This window comes from Sarcophilus harrisii, chromosome 4 (assembly GCF_902635505.1).
Source record: "Sarcophilus harrisii chromosome 4, mSarHar1.11, whole genome shotgun sequence".
In the NCBI taxonomy this organism is placed as follows: Eukaryota; Metazoa; Chordata; class Mammalia; order Dasyuromorphia; family Dasyuridae; genus Sarcophilus; species Sarcophilus harrisii.
Window position 1 is genome coordinate 252,375,866 of NC_045429.1, and position 23,421 is coordinate 252,399,286.

The 23,421-nt window shown below is 31.7% G+C and overlaps 1 protein-coding gene across 1 annotated transcript in view; it reads left to right on the forward strand.

Annotated features, from left to right (window-relative positions):
* The window catches only part of DST (dystonin), a 575,913-nt gene that overhangs the window by 519,676 nt on the left and 32,816 nt on the right, over nt 1–23,421 (forward strand). The window contains 12 exon segments of the mRNA XM_031964703.1: nt 208–330; nt 462–563; nt 3,633–3,734; nt 5,318–5,491; nt 6,402–6,557; nt 13,098–13,295; nt 13,611–13,739; nt 15,148–15,318; nt 16,528–16,683; nt 16,896–17,102; nt 20,205–20,324; nt 22,847–23,016. Coding sequence (XP_031820563.1) covers nt 208–330; nt 462–563; nt 3,633–3,734; nt 5,318–5,491; nt 6,402–6,557; nt 13,098–13,295; nt 13,611–13,739; nt 15,148–15,318; nt 16,528–16,683; nt 16,896–17,102; nt 20,205–20,324; nt 22,847–23,016 — 1,808 coding nt within the window.

The following is a 23,421-nucleotide window of genomic DNA, read 5'->3' on the forward strand; positions in this document are numbered from 1 at the left end:
ACTTGATTGTACTTTAGGAGAGTGCTTTGCACAGGCTTATGTGGGATAAAGTTTCTCTAACACATAGAATCAATTCATGTTACTTTTATCTCATATACTTTACCAAAAAGTCCTTATATATGTCAGTCTATATTGAAAAATTATATATCTATTACTTTTCAGCAAGGCCTTGCCCGAAAACTCAGGGTTTAAAATTTCTCTTTCTAGGTGATAAAAGAAGAAATAGATGGATTGCAAGAAGAGCTTGATATGGTTGTGAACCTTGGTTCTGAACTGATAGCTGCCTGTGGAGAACCTGATAAACCTATTGTCAACAAGAGTATTGATGAGGTATCACACTTGGCATATTTTCTGTTCTTATATTAGACTGTTTTTAGAATGTATGCTAAAACACTTTGGATAAAATTTTTGATATGTGGAGGTATCAAAAGTATGGCTAAAACCATTTCATTATATTGTAGTTGAATTCGGCCTGGGATTCTCTAAACAAAGCATGGAAGGAGCGGGTGGACAGATTGGATGATGCAATGCAGACTGCTGTGCAGTACCAAGATGGACTTCAGGTAAAGTAATTGAACGCACATCTGCTAAGCCTCAGCTGTGGGGAATCCTATTTGTTTATCTACAGATCATCATGCTGGCATAGCCTATGTGTGTCTGTGTCTGTGTCTTTCTGTCTACAGGAAAAGGTATTACTGTGCTTATCTATATTGCTTTATTTCATTAGTTTTCTGCCTTTGAGCAGCTATGTTTTGACAGTTTAAATACCAAATTCAGTTTGGATTTTGATACGCACACCTATACATACACAGGATATATATTTTTGAATAATAAAAATGCCTTCTTAGAGTAGTGTTTGGAAATGTAGTTTGATATCAGATAATAAGTCTAGAAATTAGTCTCTCTTTTTAAGTTGGGCAAAGTAAAATTCAATGAGTAAGTAATATCTAAATAAATAATAATGTTAAATTAAATTACAGGTGAGGGCATTTGATGTCAAAAGAAGTGACTTTTGTGCATTAAAATATATTGTCTTCTGTTATTTAAAATCTAAATTTATTAGACTTGTATTTTTTTAAAAGCATTATTTTTATTTTTCCTACAGGGACATAACTGTTGAACTAGACCCTTGGTTTCTTTGTTTTAGGGAACTCCCAGTGAGAAAATTCTTTCTGTTAATGCAGGCTATACCTGTTTTGAAATATAGTCTTAAGAGAGTAGCCTGGTGTACTGAAAAGTTAAGTGACTTGTCAAGGATCACACAGCCAGTATGTTGTCAGAGATGAGACTTGAATCTAGGTCTTGCCTAATACTTAAGACCCACAGATATATACACAAGTCTATATTTTGGTTATTTTTTGCACATTTCATGATTCCTCATTCATTTTTGGTAACTACTTCCAAATCATTTCCTTATTTAGAAATTTTTCCGTGTAATTTCTAAATAACTTTTTTGAAGCCCACATCCACATTTTACTATCCTTTACTTCATGCGGTTTCCTGACAGTTTGTCAATAATTTTGAAAAAAATTTTAAGAAAATTCCATGAATGTCAGTACTAATGAAGCTAGTGAAGAGGTTTCATCTCCTTTTTCAGTTGTTGTAGTTGTATTTCTTTTTGTTTGTAACTCAAAGGAAACTGAGAAAGAGTGCATACAATTACACAGTGCAATAAAACAATATGATTTTAAAAACTCCTTACATGATTTCTTTGTGTATAGCATTGTTCTAGGACCTGGAGGAGATATCAGGCCTTACATGATCAAAGGGTAATGAATTGATAGCAGAATTTGTCACTAGAGGGCAATTTGCCTGGAGAATAAAGTTCATTGGGAATTATGAAGTAGAGTGATTCCAGGCTATTAAAAGGCCTAGAATCTGAAGGGGAGAGTCAGTGAAGATTTTTGAACTTAGAAGTGAAATGACCAAATCTATGTATGAATTTATGAGAAAGTTTTTTTTTTTATTTTTTACTATCAGCATTATGAAAGGCTAGAGGTAGAAAATGGGAAGGCAAAAAAAAAAAGTTGAGAAGAGATTTCAATAATTCAGGTAAATATGAAAATGCTAGGCAACTAGATGGTGCATTGGATAAAGCACTAGAATCAAGAAGACAAATCTGCTTCAGACACTAGCCATGTGATCCTGGGCAAATCTTTATAAATCCTATTTGTTTCTGTTTCCTCATCTGTGAAATGAACTGGAGAAAGAAATTTCAGTATCTTTGTCAAGAAAAGCCCAATTGAAGTTATGAAGAATCAGACTCAAACTTAAAACAGCTATACAACAAAAAATGAGTATGATTCTAATAAAAAAATGTACAATTTGTATAAAGAAGAGAGAGATGATTTTTAAAAGATATTGCACAAATGGAATTAATAAACCCAGTAAATGTTTATATTTGAATTATGAGGGGGAGGATAGGAAAAAAAAGAGGAACATGAAAGATTCAGTGATGAGAAATAATAATAATAGGAATAGTGAGCTAAGAAAAATATAATGACCTTAGTTTTAGGCATACTGAGTTTGACATGCCAAAGGGACATTAAGGTAGATATTTGATGATAGAGGTAGATTTGATGTTTAAAGGAATCACTAGTGATCTTTGAGAAAGCAATTTCAGTAGTGTGGCAGTGTCAAAAGTCAGCTTGCAAAGGATTAAGATAGTCAAAAGAGAGATTGGATATTGACAACTTTTTTCAAGATATTTAGGAATAAAGGAAAGGAGAAAGATGGTATCATAACTGGATAGGGTAAGGGGTCCAAGAAAAGGTATTTTTTTTATAAGACTGAACCTTCTGGATGACCTTAGCATCATTTTAGGCATATAGGAAAAAGCCAATTAAAAAAAAAAAAAACAGTGATAATGTAATTTTTTGCCAACTTTGTTAAAAGTGCAGATTTCTCTTGTTTTTAATTTACCACTCACAATAGCACATGAGTTTATTCTTCTATTCAGTGTTTATGTGAATGAGAAAGAAAAAAAATAAAGAAATTTGAGTGCTATTTGTTGCAGTTCAATTGCTATTAATATTAATTATTCATATGTGCTAGATTTTGACATTATCTCGATAACAAATGTGAGCTGTAACTGTTACAGAGCACTATTTTTTTTCCTCAGTGTTTGAATTCATCAATAAAATACCTTTTTAGCTGTTAACTTCAAAAATTAACTTTAAACATATTTCAACAGACTGCTCTTGAAACAGACAAGTGCTCTGAAATAGCTTGTACATCTTCCTTTTTTTAAATGTTGGATTTGTAAAAGTTTCTCTTTTTTTAAAAAAATTTGCATTTCAAAAGAAGCTCTTCATTGCATACTAGGGATCTGTTTTAGTAACAAACTTTCAATTAAAATGATACATACTATGGATACAAAATTGCTGATTTCCTCCATTTCACAGTTTATAGTCATAATCACTTAAATGTATTAGCATTCTTAATTTAATGATTGTTGATTAAAGGCATTGTAAATAAACTTTTTATAGAACTTATTAATAAAGGACTTTTCTTCATTTAGTAGTAATCTTAGTAAATCTATGGTTAAACTTCTTAATAATTAATGGTAGCACCCAATATTGTACCAGTTTTACATGCACCTTGACAATGTATATATGCAATGCATTTTTCAGGCAATATTTGACTGGGTAGATATTGCTGGTGGTAAATTGGCTTCGATGTCACCCATTGGAACTGATCTGGAAACTGTGAAGCAACAAATTGATGAACTCAAGGTATGATTTAGGCTTAATTGTTAAATGGTACAAATTAGAGGGGTTTTTTTAAATTTTTATTTTTTTTTTATTTTCCAGACATATGAAGGTGATGGAGAAAATGTTAATAGTTCAGATAAATTTAGAAGTGTGTTGTAGAAATATGTGGATTCTGCCCCTCCCCCAAAGAATTCATTAAACATTTACCAACATGCCCCTGCTTGTTAAATGAATTTCTTTTAGTCAGTTGGTCTATTAGTAGTTGATTGGAGGAGGCGGGGTTCTAAATGCTGCTCTTTCCCATTCCAGTCACCATGGTCATTCTTTCAAATCTATTGCCTCAGTGACTTTAAATATCTTTTTTTTTTTTTTTTTTTTTTTTGGAAAGGGGGATTGGGCAGATTCAGCTAAAGTTTTTCAATTGTTCTTAGTCACTAATTTCAAAAGGAGAACAACTCTTTCTTAATTTTTGCTCCTCCTAAATATGCAGCACACAATTTTCAGTAAAGTACAAACGATTTCAGTAATAATTTTTAAAACATGCATATTCTAACAGGAAAATGTGCTACAAAATGATTTTAATATGAATGTAAAATTTAGATGAAATTGTTTAAATTCAGACATTAATGTTTTATGTAGTGATATGCCAAATGCATGATTTTTCAGGAACAGTTAAATGGATGTAAGAAATATTACTTTTGTGGATGATTTTTGGTTTTTAATCTATTTCCTGCTAAACAAGAAGGGATATTCAGAGTTATTCATCCATTAATATGTTGCAGTTGCTTTTTTTCCTCTAAATTCAAACTAACAAGCCAATATAATAAATTATTGAGAAGTTATTTCCCTTACACAGCCAACATTTTGTTAATCTAGTGGTTGTAAAAATTTAAAATTAGGAACATGTCACTACCAAGAGTACTTTGTTTGATGTTTGCTGAACAGAGAGCTCAGTGAAATAAGATTATAATATGCCATTCCTGAAGGATAATACAAAAATATATGTGAATAAATATAATTGAAGATACCATATCTCCAAAAGGCTTATGAAAATATCAATAAAAAACAGTTTCATTTCTATAATGCTATAAGTTAATTTGAGTAAAATTCTACTTCCCTGAGGAAGTCCTCTATTAGCTTCACATGCCCAGAATAGCTCAGTTTCTTGTCTGAAGAATCCCTAATGTTACATCATAGTCTTAAAAAAACTTTTTATGTTTGTAATTGTATGTGTATATGTATTTCATGTAATTGGACTTAGTAGAAAATATATAGAGTCTGGAAATATTCTCACTTGGTAAAGAACAACATTGGAATGTTGAAATAGGGAATAAAAACAACATTTTGCCTATTATTAAAAAATATATATAGGATGAGGAGGAACAAGTGGCCAGATTCTTTCAGTATATACATTTTGTCATGATTTAAAATATTTCTCCTTACTGCCTCTCAAAAAATAATTTTAAAAGAGTATTGTACGCACAAATAATATTTAGCTTACAGGAGAAGTTTGTTACTCTTTTCTTTCTAAAACTTAATTTGTCCTATATATTATAATAAAGCTGTTACGTTTTATGTTTATTTCTACATTCTTTATATAATAGCAATTTAAATCAGAGGCCTATCAGCAGCAAATAGAAATGGAAAGACTAAATCATCAAGCAGATCTCTTACTGAAGAAAGTTACAGAAGAGAGTGATAAACACACTGTCCAAGATCCTTTGATGGAACTCAAATTGATTTGGGATAGCTTAGATGAGCGTATCATCAATCGACAGGTAAAAATACAAATACATTTTTTATGTGTATGTGTGCATCTATAAATCTTGGGAGAATTTAATTCTGTTTTCTCTACTTGTAACAGGTTTATTATGTTCAAACCAAGGAACATTTAACAGGTTTTTTCTAGAATGAGCCTTCCCCTCTTCTACTTCCATCCCTTCTCCCAGGATATTGAATAAATTATAGTTAAGCATTCTTAAGAAGAATCTGGATGATAGACAATTAAAGAGGATGGATTATTATCTGCATCATTACTGGGAATATTTACATTATTACAATCTAAATATAGCAGCATAGTAGATCTTAATTTTCTTCCTGCTTAGATCTTTTTTTTTCAAAAGGCATTTAAATATTAAAATTATTTCTGTTGACATGATTATGTCTCTCTACCCTTCTTGTTTCATTTAAATTCTTAAGTACCTAAGTAATAATTATTTTTAGCTAACAGAAATAATATTCAGAAATTTAAATTGAATATACTAAAGATTTATGTTGAAGTTACCTCCATAGATTTACCTTCCTAGATGTACCCGAGTAGTATGTTAACTTCTATTATAGAAACATATATCGTAGATAAATATGTGATGAAGTGGCGCTAGTGCCAAGAAGACCCGAGTTCAAATTCAGTCTCAAATACCCACTAGCTATTAAACCTTGGTTAAGCCAATTAACTTCTGCCTTAATTTCTTCAATTGCAAAATGAGCACAATACTGGCAGTTATCTCTCAGGGTTGTTAGGATAAAATGAGATAGCATTAGCTAAGTATTTAGCACAGTGTCTGACTATCTAATAGGTGCTACTTAAATGCTAGTTAGATATTATTTCTTAAGTTGAAATTGTTTTGTAATATAAATAAATCATGTAGACTTCATCATTGAAAATTTTCTTTTTCTTTTTTCCTAAAGCATAAACTTGAGGGTGCTCTTTTAGCTCTGGGACAGTTCCAACATGCTCTGGATGAGTTAATGACATGGCTGACACATACTGAAGATTTGCTAAATGAACAGAAACCAGTTGGTGGTGATCCTAAAGCCATTGAAATTGAACTTGCCAAGCATCATGTAAGCAAATGTTTTAAATGAGCATTTTATATTAATGATTAGTTAGAAACATAATATAATTATGCTGATTTCAAAATGAATTAATGTCAAAATAAAGAAAAGAATACAGCTATACAAAATATAGTCCATGGTTATTTGCTATATTTATATTTATATGAGTTTCCTATTCATTTTACAAATTTAAACATAGGGTTAGGAGGAGGTTTATATTGATGTCAAAAAAGGCAAGACAATTAAGTTTCTCCTTATGTGATTGATTGATTTTTTCCTTATATGATTGATTTTTTCCTCTATTTGGATTAATGTCAGTTAAAAGGGAAAAAAAAAAGATTCCTTTAATCTGAGTTAGATGACTCCTGATATTCACCAATTTCTTACATTTTCATACTTGGAAGAAGTGTTAATTCTTTAGGTAAGGCTCCTGAATTCTATCCTTTGTGAAAATGAACTTGGTTATTCAATAGAACAACCTTTCTCTCCATTGATTAAGGTTATGAATATTCATTTAGCTTCTAGTACTTTCAGACATTTTGATACATGCATCAGGAGATGCCTATTTTGACAGATACTGTTCTACTTCCAAATGATCTCAGAAGGTTGGTGCTCTTCTTTGAAAACTTTCCACTCTATTCTTCCTCCAGATGTGTATTGTCTGACTATAAAGGCTTTGGCTCTCTGTATATGGGGTACTATTATGATGATCTCTTGTGAAAGTACAGAGAAATCATTTCATGTTTGGCTTTGGCCAAAAGTTCGCAGCAGCCTTTCTTGGCATACAAACATTATAAACTTTATGTTTATTTTTTGAAACCATCTGAGTTTTAAAAATAGCCTTCTCGTTTACTTGGTATTATATTTTCCACTTGTCTTTTGATAAATATGCCATTTGTCCTATTAGTCAATACCATCCAGAACTTAGGTGGTGATGGCATTTTTTTCTGTTTTAAAAGGAAAAAGAACACCGACAAATGAGTATTTGTGTGTGTGTGTGTGTGTGTGTGTGTGTGTATGCATATAAATTATATTTAATTTTATTATTTATTACATATAAAATCATATACAACATAATATGACATTACTATTATTTATTATGTGTTTTAAACATATATAAATATAAAATATATAAATGCCTAATTTATTAATGTACCTTAAATTTAAAAAAATAGATGGCACAGTAGATAGAATGCCAGGCCTGGAATAAGGAAGATTCATCTTTTTGAGTTCAGTTCTGGTCTCAGACATCTAATAGCTGTGTGATCTTGGGCAAGTCACTTAATTCTATTTACCTCAGGTTCCTCATTTGTAAAATGCACTGAAGAAGGAAATGGCAAACCACTATAATGTTTTTGCCAAGAAAACCCCTCATTGGATCACAGAGCCAGATTTGACTGAAATGACTGAACAACAACAAAAGTGGCTGCCCCTCTGCCTTTCTTTTCCAAACATTAAATCTCTTATTTCCTTTCCGTCATCATTTAAAGACATGCCCAGGAATACAGTATTAAGGGGGTGATGGATTAGTTTTAGAAACGAAATTAGTGATCACCAGAAGTTATTATAGTTTAATCATGAACCATTCTAACATAATTTGTTTTGTTTTATTGATAAAATAACTACATAATCAGGGGCATAATTTAGAATGGCATAATGAGATTCCAGACAAAGTCATTCATGTTTTTGGACTACATGGAAAAATATTTTAAAAAATAATATAGTTAGGTGGATTAAGAAGTACTTGAATGATCAGATATAACAATAATAAAAGAGTTCTTAATTTGGAGGATGTTCTATAGAAAAGATACTCCAGAGAGTTGTCCCCAGCTTTTAATATTTAGCATTTTCTTAGTGACTTGGATAACTTGACGTATTTATAGGTGATATAAGCTGAGAATAATTGCTAATGCTGTTTTCTGCATCTCTGATTTCTTGCAAAGGAGCTCCTCTCTATGAATACTATCCACTCTTATTTTCCTTAGTAGATTGTTTTCACTGTCAGTCATTTTCTCTGTCTCTCCCTTCCTCCCTCTCTCCCCCTTTCTTTTCTTTTCTTTTCTTTCTTTTTCTTTCTTTCTTTCTTTCTTTCTTTCTTTCTTTCTTTCTTTCTTTCTTTCTTTCTTTCTTTCTTTCTTTCTTTCTTTCTTTCTTTCTCTTTTTTTCTTTCTTTCATTTCTTTTCTCTTTCTCTTATTTCTGTATTTCCCTATCTATTTTCTCCTTCCTTGCTGACTATAAATACATATATATGCCATCTACTCCCATCTTCCCCAGTAAATTGCCCTCTTTTACTGTCTCTGTCCTTTTCCTTCTCTACCATTCCCTCTTTATCCCCCTTTTCTTTCTCTTATGTTTATAGTTCCCTATCTATTTACTTCTGCCATGCTCCCTATATCTCTTCTCACTTGGTTTGACCATTCCTGTTGTGGTATGATATATCTCTTCCCCTTTATCACTAAATTTCTTAAGAAAACCAAATACACCAGATGTCTCACTTCCTCTCCAAATATCACAGTCTTCTGAACCTTCTGATGTCTGGCTTTCATGTTATTCAACTGAACCTTCCCTTTCCAAGTTAGTGAAGATCTCTTAAGTTTCCAACTGTAATGATCTTCTCTGCAGCATTCTTCAGTGTGGATCATCTCTTTCTGGATACCCTTTTCCTCTTTAGATTTTTGTGACTTTTCTCTTGGTTCTCATTCTGTCTAGCCTTTATTGGTACATTATCCAAAAAAATTACTCCCACTCACCATGGGTGCTCTCCAAGCTTTTGTTTTGGCAACTCTTCTCTTTATATCATCTAGCTTGGTGAGCTCATCAGTTCACAACTGTTGTCTCTACAGATGATTCCCAGATGTTTATGTATAGTCCTGTGCTCTAGTCCTGTTTTTTGACATTGCAAAATAGATGTTCCACAGAGACCTCATACTCACCTTGTCCAAAACATAATACATTATTTTAACCTAAAGTTTTCTATTTTCTTTCTTTCTTTCTTTCTTTTTTTTTTTTTTTTTTTTTTTTTTTTTTTTTTTTTTTTTTTTTTTTTTTTTTTTTTTTTTTTTTTTTGCTGAGGCAATTGGGGTTAAATAACTTCCCAGGGTTACACAGCTAGGAAGTGTTATGTGTCTGAGGTCATATTTGAATTCAGGTCCTCCTGACTTTCAGGGCTGGTGCTCTATCCACTGCACCACCTAGCTGCCCCCAAAATTTTCTCTTTTTAACAAATTGACTATTATTATTTAGAGCATTACCAAACTTCCAGTCACCCAGACTCTCCCAAAATACAATCTGCCTTAGTTTTGTTATTTTTATCTTTATAGCATTTCTTGTATATGTCTCCTTTCCTTTCATATGGCTGCTTTTATAATTCAGGTCCCTCATGATATCTTACATTCAAATTGATTTCCTCACTTCAAGTCTCTTTATTACAATCCATCCTCCATTCAATTGTCAAAGGGATTTTCCTAAAGTACATATCAGAATGGGTCACTATCCTATTCACTAACCCCCCATATCTCTCTGTTACCTGTAGGACCAAACATAAAGTCTTCTGTTTGTTGTTTAAGGCCCATCACAAACTAATTCCTTTCTGCCTTTTCAGTTTTTCTACACTTTAGTCTCACACATACAACAATCCATCCATCCCACTTTATATAGGCTGTTCCTCAAGCACAACTCTCTCATGTTCCATCTATAAGTCATTTCACTGGTTGTCTCCTATATATGAAATATTCTCTGTGCTCACTTTTCTCTCTTAGCTTCCCCTGGCTTAGTTCAAGGTTCAGCTGAAGTCCTCAACAGTTAGTACTATTTCTTTCAGATTACTTTCCATCTATTCTGTCTATATCTTCTTTGTCTTCCCCAGGAGAATGTGAACTCCTTGAAGAAAAGAACATTGTTTTTGCCTTTCTCATTTTTTAGTTTTGAGCACAGTACCTCACAAGTAAGAAGTGCTTAATTAAAGCTTGGTGATTGACTTATGAGTCAGAATTTTAAAAGGTTAGAATGGTAGGCTTAATCTAAGATAAATTTCATAGGGATAAAAGTAAACTACTTCATGGATTTAAAAAATCTTCAAAAGTACAGAGTAATGGAGTTGTGGCTAGAAAGTTCCCATGAAAAAGACCTGAGTCTTTTAATACAAGTTTAATATGTGTCAGAAGTGTGGAGAGGGTATAGTAAGCAAGGTATATTATCCAAAACAAGGGATCTGCTAGCTATTCTGCATTTTAGTCTTGGAGGTGCCATATTTTTGAAGGGACAGGATAGATAGATGGCATAGTGAATAAAACACCAGCTCTGAGTCAGGAGGATCTAAGTTCAAATCCAGTCTTACATAGGACTCTGGATGTGTCACATAAATTTGATTGCCTCCAAAAGATAAAAAAGGGCATAAAAAATGATAGAGCATCCAAAGAAGGATGAATAGCATGGTGAGTTACCCTGCCATATAAGTATTAGTTTAAAAACCAAAAATGTTTAACTTGAAGAATAGAAGACCAATGGTATTTGGTGGAATTATCGTTTTATAAAGGTTTGAAGAACTTAAAATGGAAGAGAAATTAGACTTTTTGAACTTTTTGAACTCAGTAGACAGAACCAGAAACAATGAATGGAGGTTGTGGAAAAATAGTTTCATGCTAGATATATGGAAAAATTTCCTGACTGACATTCTACATTTGAATGGTTTCCCTCAATAGGCCAGGGATTCCCTTGCATTTCATACTGTACCTGGGTAACTTTTGTTACTCAGTTATTTGGGTGCTGGTTGGCCTCTGAGATTTTGTTTTACTCTGAGATTCAGGAATCATTCTGTCACTGCCATTCTCCGTGCTGTATTGAGAAAAGACATAGTACCAATCTTACTGAAAGAATAGGTGAATACCTATTCACACCATTAGGGTAGCATTGAAAGATACTATTTTCTTTGGTTGTAACTTGGAATAAGTTTTTTTTTTCCATGATGTAAAACAACATGTAGTGTAGTTAGTTTATTGCCTTGTTTTTAGAGGCAGTGTAGGAAGTTACAGCACTCTTTGATAAATCAGGAAGTTCTTCTCCAAGTTCTGCTACCAGGTAGCTGTGTGACTATGAGAAAGCATCTCTGAACTCTGCTTCTCATCTGTAAAACATTGGTTGGGTTAGATAATCTCTGAATTCTCTTTTAACTGTAAATTATTATCATAATACTATAGTTCATTTCCTGGACCTATCTTGCAAATATTGGAATCATAGTACTGTAGTCTCTGGAATATGTAAATTTACTTGATAAACAAATGACTTACTAGCAATGTTTATTTTTCACATGTTTATTTTTCAGAGCCTGCTTTATACTTATTGTAGAAACTATGCTTCAGTTTGTAGTAGCTAAAGTTCAACTTTATTTTCCTATAAGGAAATTTAATATTTACTTGATGTGCATTGGCACACATTGCTAAAATACTTCCCCATTTATATGCAGTTTAGATTTCATCCTTTCCTGAATTACAGTATTTCCTATTTGGGTTCCTAGGGATAGCAGAACTCAATTAATAGGCCATTTAAGGAGAAGATAGCAAATACATTGGTAAAATCATCTTCTTTTGAAGTACTGAGGTAGCTTGAGAGTGAAAATTGACTGATCAGTCTTCAGCAATATCAATTGCAAATCCTCTATGTCTTAGGGTAGACAAGTGTACATGAATCACTCTAGTGCTTCATCATCTAGTTGGACCTCCACAATCTTAGTTAACTCAGTTCTCTGAAAATAAACACAGTCTGTCACTGGATCTATACATGAAGGTTTTCCAGCTTGACAAGATCTGCTGGAACTTAAGTTTCACTGACAGAGTATTATTAGAACGTAGAGCTACCTGTTCATTATAAGGCATTGGAGGAAAAGCTTTGTGGTAATTTTGGAAGGATGCATATTCAAAATTATAGGATTGCTTTGTGAATAGCAATTACAGTATATCCTGATACCAAGTGTATGATAACATAGAAATATATAGACTAAAACCAAAATTTTAATTTAAAATTCCTGAGCTACTGAGTTAAAACTTGAGGGTCAACATGAGTGCACTTAATAGCATATAGTTCATAGTGTTGTTGTGAAGATCATGTAATATAATAATTGCAAAACATTTATCACAGTTCCTGGCACAAAATAAGAGCTTCTCTTAGTTAATTTTCTCATTGTTATAATTTTTAACAAATAAACTAATGAATCTAATGTAGAAGTAGTAATATTCATCCCTGTTCTGTATACTTTCATTATTTATATGTGACATTTAACAAGTTGGAAAAAATTTTTCAAATGATCATTTTTTGTGAGTTATAGTTATTGAAAATTTTTGTATGTGTTTATACACAGAAAAACACATATACACATATGGCAACTTGTTCTAGCCCTAAAGATGAATCTACCATAACTATGTTTTTTTTAATGTTATTAATGATGTAAACTTAGGTTGTATTTGTCACTTTTAGAAATAAAACTTTTTTTTTTTGAAAGAAATGCTAAGCAGTGTAACTGATGGACATCTTGATATCATTTTAATATTTGAAGGTACTCCAAAATGATGTGTTAGCTCATCAGTCTACAGTGGAAGCTGTTAAAAAAGCAGGAAGTGACCTAATTGAATCAAGTGCAGGAGAAGAAGCAAGTAATCTCCAGACCAAGCTGGAGGTTTTAAATCAACGCTGGCAAAATGTATTGGAGAAAACACAACAAAGGAAAAAGCAGCTGGATAATGCTTTGCACCAGGTGAACGGGAAAAGAAATTCTTAAAACTTCAACATAGCATTCAAATGCAAAAATATCATGGTGTAGTTAAAGTTTTCAAATTCCTGTTTATCAGAAATCTTTTGCTGTGTCCTATAGCAATGAGTTATCTTAGTTTTTGTCCCGAGAATTTGTTTTGCCTTTCCAAATATGAGTAATGAAGGAAAAATTTGTGAGGCTCTGACATTCTAATAAAGATAGATTAAGGGGGCTGGGATTACTTAAGATTGTCTTTTATTTTCATTAGAGAATTTTCACCTCCCAAATGTAAAGACTAAATAACTTGTTTGAAATTAGGCACAAGGGTTTCATGGAGAAGTTGAAGATTTACATCAGTGGCTGACTGACACTGAGCGTCACTTGTTGGCATCAAAACCTATTGGAGGATTACCAGAAACAGCCCGCGAACAGCTTGATACCCATATGGTAAGTGCATCATTTTTAAAAGCTCTGTAGTTAGCCTGAGATTAGGAGATTAACTTTTTTGTAAGCACTTTTAATCATTGAAAACTGCTTACAATGCATAAGAAGGTTTATAAAATGAAAAAAATATATAGCAGAAACAGTTAATTTGTGAGAAAATATACACAGTTGGCTAATTATATCCCTGAAGGTTAACACAGCTGTCTATACTTGTAAAAGGATAGTGTTTTCATGCATGTAAATGATAGTACATTAATGACTGTGACTTAGTAATTAAGAAATTGAATTCTTAAGATTTTACTCTAATTTTTTCCTCATAAGGAATTTTTAAAATGATACAAATAATACTATCAATCATTGTATTACTAATACCATATTATATCATTTAGATGGGAAGCAAATGAAGTGCAGAGGAGAGGCCACATTGCTCTTTTGGCACTCATGTAATGATATCAAGTAACTGTCATAGTTTCCTGGAAAACACATTCCTAATTGCTTAAATGAGAAAAGAAAGGAATCATCTGTTTTTTTTTTAATGATGTCTTTTTGATAATGACATCCTTAGTCAGTAAAAGACCATCAAGAAGGGCTTTTGCTTAATCAAAAATAAAGAGCATGGAACCTGTGTATTATCTTTTTCCATGTATCCATATTATAAGGGAAATTATCACATGGTATTCTTCAGTTGCAACCTTGTTTTTTTTTTTTTTTTTTTTTGCTAAGATGCTGATTTCTAATAAATTAGCGGTAAAACTATCTTGATTCACTGACATTTGTTATATACCTTTATCAGAAGACAGTTTCATGGTATGGGAAGAGTGTTGGCTATAATGCCTGATGACTGGATTCAAATCTTGGCTCTGCTACATAATTATCTTTGGGCAAGTCATTTAATCTTTATGGCCCTCATTTAATAACTGAGTCCTTAGCAGAAGTAAATCTGTGATTCTTGGTTTGAAATTCATAGAGCTATTTTATCTTCCCTATAGTGTCCAACTATTTGTTGCAAGGATTTGCTTTTTCTAGTTATTTTTTAAGTGTAAGAAACTGTTTTACATTGGTGGAAAGAGTATCCATAACAAGAATTTTCCCATGTCAGTTAAATCACCCTAAAAACAAAAAGATGAATGAACAGATCTGATTTGTGAATGGCTGCTTAGGATTATTTTCCATTACCAATTAAAAACACAAATCTTACAAATGGAAATCAGAAACTTAGAATATATTATCTATTAAATCGTACTTAAGATTTTCTGTTCTTTAAGTATTTATGGATGGGTGCACATTTGGATATGGATATACTTCATGAAAAGATTATGTAATTCAGAGTTATGGATTGATAATCTGTGGGGGGATATAGAACTCTTAAATTTATTTCTTTACAATACTATTTTTTGATATCTTAATTTAGGAACTCTGTGCTGCCTTTGAAGTTAAAGAAGAAACATATAAGTGCCTCATGCAAAAGGGCCAGCAGATGCTTGCAAGATGCCCAGAGTCTGCAGATACAAACATTGACCAAGATATAAATAATTTGAAAGAAAAATGGGAATCTATAGAAGCCAAACTCAGTGAAAGAAAAGTATGTGCATTGGTTAAATCAAAAGATAATACTTTTTATCAATAGTCCTTTCTGGTTATGAATTATTTTTTATGTAGACATATCTTGGGAGCTGAGAGTTTATAATGTTTATGCAAAAACATATTAAGAAAAATTTAACTTATGAATCTTACAGGATTAATTGAATAAAATTCTATCTCCACACATAAGAGAATAATCAGTAAAAATGGAACAATTATGTTTGCACTAGATTCATATGTTTCTAGTAACTTTTTTTATTATAGAATCATGAGCCTTTTTAATTGAATGAATGAATGAAAAAGCATTGTTTAAGCTTTTATGGTATATAAGCAATGTTTTAAGTCCCAGAAATACAAATAGGAAAATTTGACGGTCCTTTCTGTTAAGGAACCTAATTATGGAAGGCAACAAATAAATGAGAGTTCATTTGCAGAGAAAATGGGAAGGATGATAGTCCCTGGAGTGTAATGTCTAAACTGGTGGCAAGACCCAACACTCTTTAAATGCATCAGTTGTTTATACCTCCTGGTAATGAGTAGCTAGCTATAGCAGCATGGCAAATGGTAAGGCCTGATGGGCCAGAAAGAATAGTTATAGGCTTAGATGCTAAACAAAGATTTTTGTAAAATTTGGACTTACTAAAGATTGTATAGAAGATAAAGAAAATATTGAATAATCCACATAAAAGTTAAGCACAAAAATAGCAAATATAGAGTTCTAAGTAAGAAGATATAAAATTCATGTTAAATTATAAATGCTTTTTTTTTAGTAGAGTGAAACTGCTGCAGTGAATAAGAATTATTGATTATGGTAATGCTTTAGAATAAGAAAAAAGTTAGAACAGTAGGATACTATATACAATCTACCATTTAAGTGACCAGATATATTGAATGTTTTTTATTTTATACTATTTGGCACTTCATATTGACAACATGACAATAAACTTGTTATTTTTAATAATCCAGTTGTCAAAACCAGGATGTTACAATATACTGAAATTCAGTGGCCTAGAATATAATTCTCAAATGTTTTTTTTAATATTTTCACTATGGAGTTATTTCATTTAATAAAGGATAAGTAGGAATCATTCACTAATAAAGTTGCGTTGCAGAAGAAGACTGCCAAAGAATGGCCAAACTGAAAAAAATGGCCAAAGAATGGCTACTGAAATTGAATCAAGTATGTAAATAATCTTTTTTTTTTTTCCAGGCTAGACTAGAAGATGCCCTTAATTTGGCCATGGAGTTCCACAATTCTCTTCAGGACTTCATCAACTGGCTTACCCAAGCTGAACAAACACTGAATCTAGCTTCTCGGCCAAGTCTTATCTTGGATACCATCTTGTTTCAAATTGATGAACACAAGGTATATATTGAATCAGACAGATAGGATTTTTATTTCTCTTTTTCAAGATACTGGGAGGTTTCAGTGCTAGAAATATTTATTTTAGGTTTTAGAAATAGTTTTTTTTCCATTACAAGTTTCAGTCTTCCTAAAGTATATATTGGAATAGTTTTTGTAATTATATATTATGCATACATAGAAAAAAATTTTTTATGATGCTTTTCTCTGGAAAGGTCTTTGCCAATGAAGTAAATTCTCATCGGGATCAGATCATCGAGCTGGACAAAAATGGTACCCACTTGAAATATTTTAGCCAAAAACAAGATGTTGTAATTATTAAAAATCTCCTGATTAGTGTTCAGAGTCGATGGGAAAAAGTTGTCCAGCGATTAGTGGAAAGAGGACGAGCTCTGGATGAGGCGCGGAAGAGAGCAAAGCAGGTAATTCATTAGCTTGTCTAAAACTGTAAATTTAGCAATTACTCATCCTTATCTGTTAAAAAATTGTATTATCAAATCTTTTATTGTAGGTTGAAACAGAGATAACAAATCATTGCTGTGAGCTGAGGAATTTATTTCTTTAGTTAAAGGGCAGCATCCTAAGTATTAACATCTTTACTTTTGGCCCTTGTATTGGCTTTTAGTCATTTGGAATAATCTGAAAGGGAATGATTGTAGTCTGTCTCCACAAGGGCTATTTTCAGCATCTCTAAGGCCAAAACAAAGTTTTATTTGTTTTTAGTTGTTAAGTTTTTTTCCCCTTAGTCTCTGTGCTCATGACCTACTTAACATATGTAGTTTTTGTGGCTAGCTTTTCTTCAAGTCACAAACATGAAATTTTTGCAAAGAGATGGATGTTTATTCCTTAAGACAAAATCCTTTGAGGACTATCTCTAATGATTTACCTTCTTAAGACTTCTCTTCTCTGAATTTTATTGGAAATTCCAGCTATATCTGTAGTAAATCTATGTATTCCATTTTAGAATTATAGTAATACTATTTCACAACCACTTGATAAATGGTTTTAATCTTTGAAATTAAAGCTTTATATATTTTATCTGCTCAACAGGCTGGGATATCATCCTAAATATACCAATATACCCTTGTGAATATTGAAAAAAATCAAAGCATCTTCTTTATCTGTTCACAATTGATACTATTTAGCTGCTTTGGCTGGGTGGGAGAAATAATTTATTCTTTTCAAGGGCATTCTATAGTATGGAAACTGAATTGTACAATCGTCAGTATTGTATTTTATATGCCTTAGTCATGTTACTTATATGTCTGTATGGATTTTTTGAGTATTGTTTTCCAATTTTAGTGTCATAGAAGTAAATTGTGTTGCCTATGCATGAAACTTTGTAACACAAAAGAAGGGATGCCTTAAACTAGGAATCTTTGCCACAATAAATATAAAGGGTCAAATTTGGTGTAGAATTTTTTTTTATTATAGGTATTTTATAGGTTATGATCATTCATAATACAAATGACTCTGATATAGAGCTAATTATATAATAACTACAGATTCCTCTCAACTAAACGGTCCTAGGCTAAAAATGCTATGTGTTGGTAAATATAGGGGATTCTCTGATTGAATTCTTTTCCAAGGCCTTTTTCTTCTATTTCTCCCATAAATATACAGCATTTATTATCTCAGTTAATTCTATGTACAGACAATATCTGCCTGTCCTATCTGTATGTATATACATGCAAATATACACATATCTTTAGGTACACTTTCCTTTTCCTGTCAGTTTTGCCTATATAATTCATTAGAAAAATCTCCTTCTCTCTCTACCATTTGTGACCTAAAGAAATATCTAAGTCATGATGATAAGGGTGTGAGTAATACTGCTAATTGGAAAAGGAAATGGCAAACCGTTTTGGTATCTTTGCCAAGAAAACACCATGAATAGTATGGTTTATAGTCCCACAAAGAGACAGACATGACTATATCCACTGAACAATAAACGAAAAAATGCTGCTAACAAACTTTTCAGGGAAAAACTAAGTCAAGATTTGAAGTAAACTAGATAAACCTGTAAAGTACTTGAAAATTCACACATTTCTCTTCAGAATTCCCTAAGTACTTTTCTCTTTTTAGTTAAGTCTAGTTTTACTTATATACCATAGCATGAATAAAAAATGATTTCTTAGTTGACCAGAATGTCAGTCACAGTGCAGAGAAAGCTGGGTTTAGAACTAGGAAAATAAGTTCAAGTCCTGGTTATGACATTCTGCCTGTGTGATCCTATGTAACTGTGTGATTCACTTACATTATGAGTACTTTGGGCAACTCTCTTAGAGCATAATTTGCCAGAATTGGTGGAAGGAGGTCCTTGCCTAGAAGTTATCTATGTCAATGAAATTGAAGGTCTAATTTATTCCTGTAAACAGTACTAGTGTTAAAACAATTAAGCAGTTAAAACACCTCTTTTCTTTTTTCCCTCCTCTTTTTGTTTCACTTATTCATCCCTTGCAGTATACAATGCAAACTTGCAGTATTTAGCAGCTGTGGGTATTTTTTTTTTTTTTTTTTTTGCTAGCCTGGGAACTTAATTACCATTTATAAAGCCTTTTATATGAAGAAATAGTTCTGAATTGCTAACATCTGGATTACCAGTCATCTTTTGAAATACTACGATTCTACAAATTATTAGTAAACTATAGATTCTCTGTAAAAATGTGTCTATATACAATATTAAAGACTTGTATTCACTATAATTATGAATGTGATAAGCTAGAAAGAGCTCTAAACTCTAGAATCAAGAGAATTAGTTTTTATTGCTAATTTTAATATTAACTTTATAAAAGCTCTGATACCTTTAAAAAGTCACTTCAATTCTATGAACTATTACTCATCTATAGGCAGAGGGGGATAGATTAAATAACAGACACCATTTTGCTCTAAAACTCTATACTCATATTACTATTGTTATTACTAAATAGTTCAAGTAAATGATCTAAGACAATTGCATTAATTGTGTGGCCTTGGATGCAAGTCTTTTGGTCTTTCTATGCCTCATTTTCTTTATGTGCAAAATGAGACTATTGTACTAGACAATTTCAAAGTTGGTTTCAGCTCTGATTCTAGAAAATTTTTTCGCTCTCCTTTTGTAGCCCTTGTGGTACCACAGCAGAATGGAAAAAATACCTAGTTTCCTAAAGAAAACTAAATCTTTTCAGGGTGAAAAAGGAGGGGGAGAAATTCCCTTAAATGCTAATTTTGTTGTTTGGCAAAAACAACCAGCAGTAGCTGTCATTATTGTCATTAAATATTTAGCTGTCGTTATTATCTTTAAATATTTTTACAGTTATTTAAAATTTTCTTGAATTTTTTGTTCAAGTTTGAAACTCATGAAAGTCAGAGAATGTGCTAATTTTATTTTGAATCATTCAAAAATGTAAATCTTCCTTTAGTATTTATTTATATCCATATGGAAAGATTGCAGATTTTATATAAAAATATTTTGCTTACTTTTAACTTTATATTAATTTATACAATATAAAACTAATGTTGGGTTTTTTTTTGGGGGGGGGTAGTTCCATGAAGCATGGAGCAAACTTATGGAATGGCTAGAAGAATCAGAGAAATCTTTGGATTCAGAGCTTGAAATTGCCAATGATCCAGATAAAATAAAGACACAACTTACACAACATAAAGTAAGTTCAAAGTTGAATAAAAGGAAGACCATATTGCAACTCATCATATTTTGGCTAAAGCTCTAGAGAAAAGAACTTGTTTATGTAATTAATAACAGATTAAGTTTGGTTGTATCATATTCCAAACTAAATACCCGGACTAGATGACTTTTGAAGTTCTTTCCAGTTTCATATTAAAATAAGGGACTATCTTCCAGATTGTTCAAATGGAAATACTAGTCCCTCTATATAGAAACATATTTTAAGATAACATATTTATTAGAATTTCTGAAATTAGTTGTTATAGAAAGAAAATCGAATATGCCAATATAGAGATTCTCCATGTTAGAAAATGGTTTTGTTTACAAACAAAAGTGGAAAAAATATTTAAAGATTTTGCAGTGGTTAAACCATTATGTTTTTAATTGGCCACTCTAATTATTTAGAATTTTGGTTTGTAAATTAAGTGGAGATAATTAAAATCACCATCAAGATTTGGAATAATTCTTGAATAAAAAATACTTGTGTCTTCCATAATGTATAATTTTTTCTACCTGGAAAGTTTTTCCCTCCTAAAACCAATGAAAAGAGGGGAAATTTGCCCTGCTCCAATTGATGTGTGTTGTTTTTTTAATATTTGACCTCAGAAGAAATGATTGTTGGTTTGCAAGACTAGAGTTCATTTCTGTAGTTTTGATGTTAATTTAGTTGTAAGAGGAAATACTAAATACAAAATTTCATACTTAGACTAATTCTACTGCAATCAGTGTATTTAGATGTCCTATGTAAGAGTTCTGAACATTTTTATGAGTTTTAAAAATTGAGTTAAGACTTTATCATGTTTGTGAATTGCTCATTAGCATACTAGGGCTCATAGAAATTACAAAATACAGTGGGAGGAATGAGAACTGTCTTGTGGGGCATGCAGTCCATTGTGCTGTGTTCTTGACATGTTGAGTTTGAGATCCATGGAATTGTTTGGTGAAGGTGTCTAACGGGCAAATGAAGATGTGGGATTACTGTTCAGTAGAGAGAAATGAAGGCTGAATATTTGGACCTGGGATTCATCCTCATAAAAACAGTAATCAGATTCATAGAAGCCACATAACATCCCTGAGAAAATATAGAAAGAAGGGTCAAAGATCAAGGAGAGTGCGTAGAGCAAAAGTGTCGAGTATATGGCCACATGGCCAGCAAATATCACAGAAGAAGTTATTGATCTTTTTGTTTCTGGACTTTATATTCCTGAATTTATTTGGTTATTGTATGATAGCTCTGTATTAAGTTGAATATTTGATACGATAAAAATAGATTCTTCAAACTTAATACTAGAGCAACACTAAAGATAGGTTCAAAAAAGTTATCAATCTGATTTTTATCATTTCCTCCTATACCTAGCATTATGCATCTGAGGCATAAAGAAATGATAAACTGAATAAAGATATTTCTGGGTTATATAATTTATTAAAATTCTTATATAATGAAGCCTAGTTTCTCCTGTTTCTTAGCCTCCTTTCTAAAGGAAGCAATATCTCTCTTAGATTGAAGTGATAAAATCAATTGAAAAACCTTCCACAATGCCACCTATGAGATAATGGTGCTCTGCGGACATTTAATGCTTGAGTGAGCAATCCCACCAATTAAACATCTTTCTATAGTATATGGAAATGGCAAAGTAGATTATCCCCTTTTCCAGGCCAGACTTATTAAAATAGTACAAATGTGAAAACAAATGTTTTATGCTTAATATTTAGCGGTCAATCAGATTTGGTTGGATTGATTTTTAGCAGGAACAAATAATAAAGTAGCACATGAGAAAACCTAAACCTCAGAATTATTTTGGGGTTAATGGGCAGTGTATAGAAAGAAGTGCTAAATGATAGACAGGTAACATCAAATAAGTGCAGTAGTGAATGAAGCTTTTCAAGTTTGGCAACTTCAAGTAATCCTAGCATCTAATTTAGAATTTGGAAAATTTTTTTGTAACATTAATAATTGTTCTATATCATCATGTGCTTACTTCTCCATTTATCAGTAAAAATGAATCTGTGCCTTTCTCTTTTAAAATTTTTGCTAGAAAATAATGTCTAAAGTCAGCCAAATAAGCAAGTTCGATAGCTACAAAATAGAAGAAAATTATTGAGATGATAAGTGTGCATACCACATCTATTTAAAGACTTACCAAAGAATCAGAAACTAAGAGCATTAATAACCATATTCCAAATCCATTGAATTTTCAAAAATTATAAATTAGAAGTTAATTTTATGCATCTTGTATTACTATGGTTTTATATTTTCAATAGATTCATGTTTTAAAAATTATTTGAAGATTATAAAAACTTAAAAAAATTTGGCTTTTAAATGAGCATTCTTTAAAATAAAACAAAAATATGAGCAATCTTCACACTCCTAAGTGTATCATTGTTTTAAAATGACATACTTTATTATCTTCTGTGTTCATTGATAATTTGTGGTTGTTTTTTTCTAATGCATCTTTCTCATGCCTTTATTAATCATTATTTTCCCCCATTTCAAATATGCAGGAGTTCCAGAAAGCACTTGGAGCAAAACACTCTGTCTATGACACCACAAACAGAACTGGACGTTCTCTGAAAGAGAAGACCTCTTTGACTGATGATAATTTGAAACTGGATGATATGTTAAGTGAGCTCAGAGATAAATGGGACACTATTTGTGGGAAATCTGTGGAAAGGTAAAATGAGTTCCTTAAAAAGTTTTTAAAAGTTAAATATAGCAAATTGAGTGTAATTTAGATTAAATAAATGAAGGAACTAGAAATTGTAAACTATTAAAGAGCTATCATAGCTACACATACTGTGGTAAGCCTTAGGAATGCCAACAGAAAATAAAAGACAGTCCCTGCCATCAAGGAGTTCACATTTTATTAGGAAACACACTTAGGAGATGCCAATTAAAGGATGGATTGCAAAATCTTATGATTCTTTTTTTTTATTTTTTTCATTTTTAAACTTTATTTTATTGTTTCTTGATGTGTATTATTTTCTATGTGACTGATTCAATTTGGGGAGTTTTTTTTTTTTGGTTAAAGCTTCTTATTTTCAAAACATATGCAAAGATCGTTTTCAACATTTACTGT